Consider the following 12,458-nt stretch of genomic DNA (forward strand, 5'->3'; position numbering starts at 1 on the left):
ACCTTCTTTATAGGGCCTCTGCCCCTTCGCTCTTCAGTCCTGAAGAAGGGTTCCGTCAGAAACGTTGACTGATCGTTTCAACGGATGCTGCCCGACCTGCTGAGTTCCTCCAGCGTGTTGTGAGTGTTGCTTTGACCCCAGCATCTGCAGAGTATTTTGTGTTAACTTTTGAAGATGATTTGAAATTCTTTTGCATCCATTCCATCCCACCCCCTCCACCCCAGTCTAGCAACTCTCATCGCTAATCATTTTATGAACTATAATCTACAATTTGACTTTATGTCAAATTGTAGTGGAAAAACAGTGAGAATCAAACAGGTTTTAATTGCAAAACAGATAAGCAATCCTTTTTCCAGAATGTGAAAGTCACAAAGCTAATTATCATAAAGTCTCTGCAAAAACATTTGCTACAATTCATTCAGAAACTTAAAGTAGTCTTTTCCTTAAAGGAAAATTAAAATCACTTCAACAAAAAGTTAATTTATCATAAGGAATGTGATGTGTTTAAATTTACACATGGCAAATATCTGCAGATGTGACAAAACTCTGTTCAGATAAATTAATTACGGGTTTAAAATTTAAGAGTGTGAAATAATTAGTATTCTCCATTAGCAAATTAGAAAATTCAAATTTAAAACCTGAAGAAACAATTATATGCTAACTCCAAAGAGAATATTAATCAGTGCTAACAGTACAGCCAGAAAAATCATTGTGACACATCAAATATGCAAAGACAACCCAAATATCCTTGTGCATGTTAATGATGCAGACAACCTCGTCTGAGCATAACCCCTTTTTTTTATTTTCAATAAATCTCTCTGCATATACATACACACACATATTATATATACACACAGAACTTCAGATAGTGACAAGTGAGTGTACAGAAGTGAGATATATCAGCTAGTTGAGTGGTGTAGCAACAACTTTGCAATCAACGTCACTAAGACTGGATTTCAGAAAGGGTAATACAAGAGAAGTGACGTCGGAGACCTCACGGTGCCCCAGACACTTCCCCAGAGCAACCACTGTAAAGCCCCGGTGGTGGACATCCACAGCTGCCGGAAGTGAGGCCTCCGCCGCCAACCTCGGAAATTGAGCCCGAGGCTCAGCTGGAGCAGAGGCCTCTACAACCGTGACTCAGCTCATGGACTTGTTTCAGCCAGTCCTTGCTCCATCCTTCTGGGATGAAGTATCGGCTTCGGGGCCCGCCCCAATCGACAGCCCAGCCCCCCAGCAGCTGGAAGTGGCAGCGGAGCCTCCCCCATCACTCAGCCCAACCCGGAGCGCCTGACAACGCGACCCGCCGATCGATCCCCACGGGACGCGTCCACCAACCTAAAAGAGCTGCCAATAACACACTGCATCAATGGAAACCTGGAAAGATGCACTATTTACCGAGGAAGCATGGGAAAAGAGCAGGGCTGCAGGTCAGATTGAAGCTGAGGGGCTTCAGGGTCCCTATGCCCACCATCCTCCTAGCTAATGTGCAAGCCATACAGAACAAGGTGAATGATCTTAAAGGGAGACTCAGCTACTGAAGGGAGATGCAAAACTGCTGTGTATTCTGTTCCACCGAGACCTGGCTCTCCCCCGCCACCCCCGACTGTGCCAACCAACCGGAGGGATTTTCGATCCATTGGATGGACCACATGGCGTTTTCGGGCAAGACGAGGGGAGGTGGTGTCTGCCTACTGATCAACACTAAGTGGTCCCCGGACACAGTGGCACTGACAAGCTCCTGCAGCCCGAACCTGGAACACCTGTCTGTGAAGTGTCGTCCCTACTATCTGCCACGGGAATTCACCTCGGTCATACCGACAGCAGTCTACATTCTCCCCCAGGCAGACGTGGAGTGTGCTCTGAACATACTGTATGCCAATGTAGGGCTTCCCGTACACTAGGTAGACTGTTAACTATTGATCACTTATTACCAAAATGGCTTCTTGTAATGTTAACTGCTGAGCGAGGGGTTCTCTGTAACTGCAATGTTTGGGTTATACAGGGAGATAATAGAAATTGTATTCATTTATTAGCCAATGGAAGTCATGTTCTGTTATCTTGTATATGGGTGCTGAGTAGAGGAGCGCGGGCTTTTCGGGAGGCGAGCGGAGAGGACAGACGTGTGTGGAACGGACAGCGGTTCCAGGGCAGCGGACACCGGACCTTGGGAGTTCAGAGGGTGGCTAGAGTCTCGGAAGGACGTGTGGAGGGAATCAGAGGCATGAGCTCCAACGTATATGCACAAGACTGATAAGTTACTTATGTGGCGCCATATTTTTTTGTAGTTATTTCTACTAACCCATCACCAAAAATTTGGTATAAAGTATAATTCTTTACTTGCACTTGATATATTGTTTCATATTTGTGATGTGGCTGTTCATTGGGCGTCTCACACCTTATCCGCACTAAAGCAATTGCACTGTTTGGCGGGGTCAATGGCTATTTACCCTAGGCAACGGTGGGTCAGTGGGGCAAAGACCATTACACCAACATCAGTGAAATTGAGACCAGGTATCCGGAGGCTTTGCTCATTACAGCAGGGGACTTTAACCAGGCCAACCTCAGAAAGGCATTGCCAAAGTTATACCGACATGTCTCCTGCCCCACTAGAGACCCGAATATACTTGACCACTGCTACACAGCAGTCAAGGATGCCTACCGTTCCGTCCCATGACCTCACTTTGGAAAATCGGACCATCAGGCCGTACTCCTCCTCCTGGCTTACAAACAGAAACTGAAGCGGGAGGTCACTGGAGCGAAAGTGGTGTCGCATTGGACGGAGGAAACGGATGAGGTCCTCCGTGACTGCTTTGAATCAGTGGAGTGGTTGGTATTCAAAGACTCGGCAGCTAACCTCAATGAGTATGCCTCAGCTGTCATGGACTTTATTTGGAAATGCATGGAGGACTGTGTGTCTCTCAAGACGATCCAGGTATTCCCTAACCGGAAACCTTGGATGAATTATGAGGTCAAGTTCCTTCTGAAGTCTAGAGCTGCGACTTTTAGGTCCAGGGATACCAGTCACTACACAGAATCCAGGCGTGAACTCTGGAAAGCCATTAAGGGTGCCAAGAGGCAATATCGAGCCAAATTGGAAGCCCAGGCTAACCAGAGAGATGCCAGTAGACTATGGCAGGGTCTAAATGAGATCACTGGGTGCAAAGAAAAGGCTGAGAATATCAATAATTGTGGTGCTTCTCTTCCTGACGAACTTAACGTATTCTATGCAAGGTTCGAACAGAAGGGGAGCATCCCGCTCCCTCCGGATGAACCAGACCTGGTGGCATCGAGATTCATCGTCACCGAGGAGGACGTTAGAAGGGCCTTCCTGAAGATAAACCCAAGGAAGACGACGGGCCCAGATGGCGTCCCAGGACGGGTTCTCCGGGCCTGTGCAGGCGAGCTAGCTGGAGTGTTTGCTGATATCTTCAACTGCTCCTTGCTTCAGTCTAAGATCCGCTCGTGTTTTAAAAAAGCAACGATAATCCGGTGCCGAAGAAGAGCAAGGTGGCATGCCTGAATGACTATCGACCTGTGGCTCTGACATCAGTCGCTGTGAAGTGCTTCAAGCGATTGGTTATGGCACACATCAACCACAGCCTACTGGTCAACCTCGACGCTTTGCAATTGACCTACCGGAGCAACAAGTCAACGGCAGATGCCATCTCTCTGGCCCTACATTCCTCATTAGAACACCTGGAGAATAAAGACGCACATGTAAGGCTCCTTTTCATTGACTACAACTCTGCCGTTAATACCATCATTCCAAATAAACTGATTCCTAAGCTCCGGAACCTGGGCCTTAGCACTCAGATCTGCAGCTGGATCTTCAACTTCCTCACAGACAGGACCCAGGCTGTAAAAATAGGGGACAAGCTCTCCTCAACAATCACTCTGAGCACCGGTGCCCCACAAGGCTGTGTACTCAGCCCCCTGCTGTACTCACTGTACACCCACGATTGTATAGCCAAGTTTCTATCGAACTCAATATATAAGTTTGCTGATGACACAACAATTGTAGGCCGTATCTCAGGTAATGATGAGTTTGAGTACAGAGAGGAAATTAAGAACCGGGTGGCATGGTGCGAAGACAATAACCTATCCCTCAACGTCAGCAAGACGAAGGAATTGGTTGTTGACTTCAGAAGGAGTAGCGGACCGCACGACCCAATTTACATCGGTGGTGCGCAAGTGGAACAGGTCAAAAGCTTTAAGTTCCTCGGGGTCAATATCACAAATGATCTGACTTGGTCCAGCCAAGCAGAGTCCACTGCCAAGGCAGCCCACCAGCGCCTTTACTTCCTGAGAAAACTAAAGAAATTTGGCCTGTCCCCTAAAACCCTAAAATCCAGAAATTACTACCCTGGAGGTCCTGCTTCCCAGCTTTCTACCTAGCTCTCTAAAATCTCTTTTCAGGACCTCTTCGTTTTTCTTTCCTATGTCACTGGTACCAATATGTACCACGACATCTGGCTGCTCCCCCCCCCTCTCCAATATGTTGTGGATATGATCTGAGACATCCCTGACCCTGGCACCCGGGAAGCAACATACCATCTGGGTGTCCCGTTCACGTCTATAGAACCTCCCGTCTGTTCCCCTCACTACTGAGTCCCTTATCACTACTGCTCCTCTCTCTTTCCTTTCTGCACCACAAACTCATGTGCAGTGCCTATAAGCCAGTCACCATGGTATTCCCCCAGGAGATCATCCCCCCACAAGAGTATCCAAAATGGTATACTTATTTTTGAGAGGAATGGCCACAGGTGTGCTCTGCTCTAACAGCCTACTTATATTTCCATTCCTCCTGACAGTCACCCAGCTACTCACCTCCTGCAACTTCAGAGTGACTACTTCCCTTTAACTCTGATCATTTCCTCACTCTCCCATATTTATGTCATTCAGCACGTAATGTTGACAAGAAGTTTTTTTTATTCTGTTCTTTATCTTATTTTTTATGCTGCATTGAATCTGGAGTAATAACTTCCTTTCTCCTTTACACGTGTGTACTGGAAATGACATTAAACAATTTTGAATCTCAACGCTGAAATCTGTGAATATTTTATTTAGTTATGGAAAAGGTGCAAATAAGTCAGTTAGGTTTTAGTCCTTTTAATTCTGCATAGAATTCCTCACAGGGCCATTACCAATAGTAAATCAGGAGAGGAGTCCAAAAGGAACCCAGGGTAGCAAATTACACAATTGACTGACAAATCAGAAACACAAGAGAAATGCTGAAAATCTTGAGTACAATACACAAAATGCTGGGGGAAGTCAGGAGGTCATACAGCATATATGGAGGGAAGTGAAGACGTTCCATCAGGAACGGAAAAGAAAGACAGCAGAACCCAGAATAAAAAAAAGTAAAGGAAGGGGGAGGAGCACAGATTGGCAGGTTTTAGGCGAGTCCAGGTAACACGGGGAAGGTCAGGGGAATGAAAGGGATGTGAGAAGCTAGGAGTGTGTGAGACTGTCAAATCAAGCAAGAGTTTGCTTCTGCTCCTGCTTTTTAGGGTCTGGAAGCAACAATCATAAAAGCCTATTAACTAAATTAGGTTGACCTCCATTTAATTGGGACACATTTTCTCAAAAACCGAATGCACATCTCATTAAAATAGAGACTTAACAACAGTACATTATCTGTCAATGTGTCAATATCAGTGAAAACATTCTCACAGCTATCTTCTTGTAGCCAATCATTATCACAAAACTGTCTCAGATGCTGCATCAATCTACCTTAAGAAACTTCCACCAATTTCATAAAATACTGAGACAAATTTAACTCTTGTATGGTCTCTTACGTTAAAATGTAGTTTTCAACTAATGCTTATAATCACAATAGAACCCCTGTTGCCTGAGAAATATTCCTCTCAAACATGCCCATTAAATATTTTTAAATTATACTACAAAGAAAATTATGGAATTGCAGAAATGTCACGGATAAAATCTCATGGTTTGTCAGATATCCCACAATGCTGATAAATTGATCTTTTGCATGCGGACATTCCATACATTAAAATACAAATAGATTATAACCAGAATATGGATGCCAGTTTAGTGCAGTGGTTGCAAGGGAGCCACCATTCAACCAAGTCTAAATCTTGTTCTAGAGCTTCTTCACAATACAAGTGCACAACAAAAATAGTCAAAACTGTCAATAGTGGAAGTCATTAGATGGTAAACTAAAATCCATTCTCCCTGTTCCATTAGACAAACACAAAAAAAACACTTTCATACAGACTTCTCCACGTTCTTCAACCATCACCACCAATACTCCTGCTGCTGCTTGGTAAATATGTACTGCACAATGCACTGAGTTCCTCCTGCAGAATGGTTGCTGCTCCATATTCCAACATTTGCAGTCTTTTGTTTCTCACTGTTATACATAGATTCCTTACTGAACTGTTACATCATTTTCTCTTTTAATAAATTATTAAAAGAGAAAAATTTCAGAAAGATTATTCCATTATGTGGGTAGGATAAACTGTTCTTTGGTTACTGAGGAATCACACCTCATTTTATTCTTTATCACTCTGATTGAGTATTTTGAAAAAATCTTATGTAACAAAACAAAATAAATTCTAATGTAACTGCTCAACAAGTACCTGAAATTTCGTGCATCTTTTAAAATAGAATAGGATGGACAGATATCTGATACATGCTCACAGAAGTAGTAAAAGCAAATGAGGAATCGATCGTCAACCAGAAAAATGCTGTGACATGAACACACTGACCTGAATGTGCTGTGAATTTTCAGGATTCTGAGCACTCAAATTTCAACCAGAAGATTCATTTACAATCCCAGACAACCCAAATCATCTTCAACAGTTCATAGAGAGCATAACATTCTAAGGCATACTTCAGAATCAGAATAATAATCAGGTTTATCACCAGCATGTGTCATGAAATTTGTAAACTTAGCAGCTGTTCACTTCAATACATTATAACAAAGAAAAAATGAATAAATCAGTTACTAAATATGTATATTCAAGATTAAAAATAGCGCAAAAACAAATAGTATACATTTAAAAAGTGAGGTGGTATTCATGGGTTCAATGTCATGAACATGCAAAGCTAACATGTTGCAATAATAAAACAAAAAATAGCACTGGCTTTCACCTGCAACATTACAGTCAAATCAATGCTTTGGATTTTTCTCCCACGTGAAACAAATGTGACACCAATTTAAAAGTATCTCACTGGTGCAAAGCACTGTGTAACACTCTGGTATATGAAAGGTACAAAGTAAATCACACACTTTATTCTGAAGCTTTCAGTCAAATTACCAAAGTAGAAATCATCTCAAAAGTCAAATCTATCAGACAGCAAAACTGCAGTACTTTACAGAACAACTGTACTTTGAAGTGTAAAACAATAGTAAACTACTCCAAGCAGTGTATATCATAACCCCCCACATCGTTTCCTTGACACACTGCAGCTTTTGTGTTGAGTATGACACACCTTCCATGGAAAACAATGGGAGTTGGAAACTGCAGGAAAAATGCCTCTGGCTCCAAGCAGGAAACTCTCACAGTTTTTCACAGTGACATCATAACAAATTTAAGCATCTGTAAGACCTTAAATCAGCCAGCTCAACTAAATACAGAACAGCTATGACACCTAATTTACTAAAACAGGAAAACTATTATAAGGACACTAATCAGACTAGACCGATTATGAAAGCAACTTGCTAAACCAGTTAAAAACCACATTTCTAACCATTGTCCTCTCACAGTAGAAACTATGACATGTACGATCAGTGTCTAAGAGAAGGTAGGAAAGAGATAATACCCCAACACTTTGCAGGTTTCTCTTCAGCCGTTAACTGCAGATTCGAAAAAAATGACAGGAACCAATTTCTATAACTTGAGAAAACACTCTAGAAATTACCCCTTAATGGGGGAGGGGAGAAAACTAAAGATTTGATTTTTTTTTAAAAAGCTGTACAACTGTCTGAATTCTGAACTTGAAACTTAATACTGGTAAGCGCTCATTTAATTTTTAACATTAAAGTATATGTAATTATAACTCTAGTAAAATGTCACAGCACGATTTAGTACATTTGCAGAGATTCCCATCCAGTTAATGTGCAAGAATTGGAATTCATTTATTATCACATGTACCAAGGCACAGCAAAAAGCTTGTCTCATTATTATTCCTAAAGATCACATTATTATTCACTGTATTAAGGTAAAACTATAAGAGAATGCAGAATAAAGTGCAACAGGTACAGTGAAAGTGCAGTGCAGATAGACAGTAAGGTGCAAGATCATAATGAGGTAAATTATAATGTCAAGAACCCATCTAAACGTATTAAGAAACTATTCAATCGTCTCATATTGCAGTATTACTCGATCACATCTGATGCAAAAATTTGTAAATGTCTGGTATAAACCAAGATTCACAACTGGGGAAGAAAAGGAAACATCCACATTGCCTCCCAACTGCAATTTAAACAAAATAAACTACAGTTTTGACTTACTTAATATGTTAAAACACTATATAATCTGTAGCATAATACATCTGGACACAGAAAAACTCTTTCATCCGCCCTATAATTAAGGATTAGCTGCCCTTTGAGGGACTCTGGCAAATGCTTACTCACACAGTGCTCTCATCACCCCACAACATGCAAGAGGTTAAAATACCAATGGCAGCTAAATCACTAACTTTGGCAGCAAAGTATTTGACAGAAAAGTTAACTGCCACTTTAGGCATTAATTGACAGAACATTTCCTTCAGTATGCCTGTATATGGGCTGCTTGGTAGCACTTCAGTGCTTACATTGCACATGAACAGTTTGAATCGTTTGTAAAATTACTAATCTCTTTCATCTCTGAAAAAAACATATCATATGCAAGGATACTGCCCACTGAGCAGTAGACATCATACAAAATGCTGCCAGGGTCTGGCAGCATCTATGGAAAAGAATAAAACAGTTGTCATTTCAGGCTGAGATCCTTCTTCAGGACTGGAAATGCATTCGGGTGCGCTACCCTTTTCCAATCCCGATGAAGTGTCTCATCCTAAAATGTCAACTGTTTATTCCTTTCCATAAATGCTGCCTGACCTGCTGAGTTCCTCCACCATTTTGTATGTGTTGTTCTAGATTTTCAGCATCTGCAGAATCTCAGGTTTATGAGCAGAAGACATCTGCAGGTTTGCTGGTCTATACATAGAATTTTCCCCATAATTCTGATTGAGTTCCTCACCAAAAATACTTAAAATGATTTGAACACTTATCACACATTCACAGGACTACACATTCAGTGACAAACCAAGTCATTATTGCTTCACCTGCACCCATGATTAATCTCGATGAAGAGATGACTGCAATTATATAAAGGTATTGCAGAGAACTGTAACACAACAAAAAGCCGAGATGCCCAACCACAAAGGGATTTTATTCATTAATGCCACATGAACACTGAGATGAAACCTAGTATCAAATAATCTGGTACTGATCAAGAACAAGGAGGAGGGGGCATAAAATGCATCCATGAGTGAAGAGACATTTTTATCTTCTGACACTGCGCATCATAACAGAGACCAGCTAATCTGATAAGAAATTTAACGTTCAATGTTTCCCATAATTTTGTACCAAAGATTGCATACCCCTAAATAATTATCCCACACGTATAGTCAATCTTCAATATTTGTTTAAGATTTCCTTTCCGAAATGGAACTAGCTTAAACGAGTCAAGTTAATTTGGATATTTATCTTGTAATAATACATTAAACTATTGTAAAGGAACTTGATGATCACAACAAAGATTACAACCCGCTCTAAGATATTTTAATTGTTCTATAAATAAGGGCACAAAACCTCTTTTCTCAACTGTTTCACAGCATAACAGTAATAAAACACTGAGGGCATTGTGACAAAGCATTATGTGCATAGTTACAGTGCATTTTATCAATTACATTCCTAACCAAATCCCTTGTCATGCTAGAAGAAGTGCAGAATTAATTTATTCTGGAATCCAGTTCTAACTGTCACAGTGAGCAATTAAGTGGTGTCCATTAACTGGACGTATATATGGATAAAAACACACAGTCAATCCAAATGTTATGTACTGCAAGTTCATCATCCTATATACAAGGATAGCTAACATCTGTTCAATATCTTTTATATAATAAAGGGAAAAATTGGAGCATCATTTTGCTATGTGACATTTAGTTACAATCTCCATTAAACAGAGCGCCCTCAGAAAACAGGTGTTTTAGGATTTAGTGTTGATAACCATGAGTATATGGCAAACATGGACACACTTCTATTTCATTCCTGATGCAGTATATTCAAAAGTAACCCTGTAAACTAATTGCTGATAAATTGAAACAAATCAGAAAGGACAGCAGTCTGAGCACTCTTCCATGTATTTTGCTGGTTTACAAAACCGCTTTTTTTCCACTCCAGAGCAATAACAGAGCAGCAAAGCACAATTTTTTTTCATGAAACAAAAATGCAATACCAGATCAGAAACTGATTTGTTCCTCTCTAATTATCCCATACCACCATCCTGAGACACACTTTCCTGAAAAAAATTAAATCTAATATGAAAATATCCCAAATAAATACAGAGAACAGTGAGCTCATATAGCCCCTTCTTCCTGCTCCACCGTTCAATACCATGACAGATTCCTCCGTCCGATTTCCTACCCAACCCTAAAACCCGCTAATTCCCTTGAGGAATTAACATCCATGGCCCTTTGGGGTAAAAAGATTCCAAAGAATCAAAGAACCTCTCATCCCAGCCCTGAACGGTTCATCCCTCACACTGGGACCGTACCCAGGCTGCCAACCCACTGAACACATTAGAGCTTCATCTCCTTCTGCTAGCCGGGAATGGGCCACCTCTGCAACTCGAAGCCCGTCGGCGGTAGAGGGGTTGGAGACTCACCCCAGTCCAAGAAGTCGGAGATGTTCTTCTCCCTCCGGAGCGGGGAGTTGGCGCACTCATCGTACAGGCACACGATGATGTCGAGCAGGGTCTCCACGCTGACCGCCAGACCGCTTCTTCGTGGCCCGTCCAACAACATCTCCTCCAGCTTCTTCAGGCGAACCTCCGCCGACATCTTGACTCCAGGGAAAGGCAACCGGCAGCTCGCTCCCTCCAGCGCCGGGGGTGGACAAGCCGTCTCCTCCCCCTGCTCGGAAGGGGGGGGGTTAATGAAAGGACAGCAAAGGAAGGCGGTGGGAGGGGTAGGGAAGAAGACTCTCAAGCTTGGCTACTCGCTTATTTATAAGCCAGCGGCTCCCTTTATTTGCAAACAGTAGTTAATGTCCCGCTGGAAGCCAGCTGCGCCGGTAATGCCGGTGAAGACATCCGCCTGGGCACCATCTCAGTTGCCCCGCGAGGCCCGAGGGCTGTTGGCCGCAGTCTCACACCCCGGGCTTGGCCATCCCGGCCTGGCTCGTGGGGCTCGTTTCGATGTCGGTGTCCTTGCCGGAGGCGGGGCGGGGAGCGGGGAGGGAGAGGGAACGCTGCCACTGCTCAGCGAGCCCGCCGCTTCATCAAGATGCAGAGCTTCAGCATCGCGCCCGGCACCCGGCTTTACACCCCGCGCACACACACCGACATCTGCACCGGGGCTTGTTATTGTTTGCCCTGGTATATATTGTTCCTTTGCTTCTCTCGGCGCACAAAGAAAGAAAACAACTGAAAAGCGGCCGCACTGTTCCTCTTACGAGCCGGCTGGCGGTCTCCTCCCGCCTCACTCGAGCATCACCTCCCCGCTCCGTTCCAGCCGCTGCCGCTCCTGAGGTGAGCCGCGATCCAACATGGCGGCCGCTCCCTGCGGACTGACGGACAGCGAGAAGGGGGAGGGGACAGCGCGCCAGCCCGCCGGTCATTCCGCAGCACGCCGGGATACTGGAGGAACCGTGGAGGGGATGCTGGTAGGCTGGGAGGCGACCTCCGACGTTCATTTGGGGAGAGGAGAAGTGAGGTGTAGGCTATAGTTTGTCATTCGCCTGCGGGGGGGGAGGCAGCTGAGCAAAATCTTTCGGGGCAACCCTCCTGATAGCAGGAGGTCAAAAGGAGGATGGGTCAGGTGTGAGCTTGGAATCCCACTGGGGTAGCCATTACTAGAGTCCGGAACCGCACATGGTACAGTACCGGGATACAGGAAGACCAGGGACTCCTGGTGAGTGGAGTGGGGTGGTGTTGGGGGGGGGGTGCTCCTTGGGTCCCCCGCACCGCGCCTGCGCAGAATCTCACCTACGGCCAGACAGTCAGTGATGGGGATGGAAGCCCAGAATAAACGAGCAGTCCCGCCCATCACCTGCACTGACGCCAGCGGCGCATCTTGTCCTTTCTTCAAGGATACAGTGCTCGTATAGATATTTTGCAAGTGTCGCAAGCGGTCAGCAATATATATGAACAATAATGTGTGAAAGTGATGACGGCGGAAGACTCCAATGACAAGCGGCTTTGAATAGGGATTGCATTCGTCAT

At 43.8% G+C, this 12,458-nt stretch overlaps 1 protein-coding gene across 7 annotated transcripts in view; it reads right to left on the bottom strand.

The window, feature by feature from the left end:
• Window positions 1–11,823, bottom strand: part of LOC140191079 (serine/threonine-protein kinase MRCK alpha-like) — a 596,213-nt gene extending 584,390 nt beyond the window's left edge. For all 7 annotated transcript variants that reach the window (XM_072248222.1, XM_072248216.1, XM_072248164.1 and 4 more), the window contains exon 1: window positions 10,902–11,823. In XM_072248222.1, coding sequence (XP_072104323.1) covers window positions 10,902–11,076 — 175 coding nt within the window. In that variant the 5' untranslated portion in view covers window positions 11,077–11,823. The remainder of the gene's footprint in view (window positions 1–10,901) is intronic.
• Between the last annotated feature and the right edge of the window lie 635 nt (window positions 11,824–12,458).

The sequence above is a fragment of the Mobula birostris genome, chromosome 2 (assembly GCF_030028105.1).
Source record: "Mobula birostris isolate sMobBir1 chromosome 2, sMobBir1.hap1, whole genome shotgun sequence".
Taxonomy (NCBI): domain Eukaryota; kingdom Metazoa; phylum Chordata; class Chondrichthyes; order Myliobatiformes; family Myliobatidae; genus Mobula; species Mobula birostris.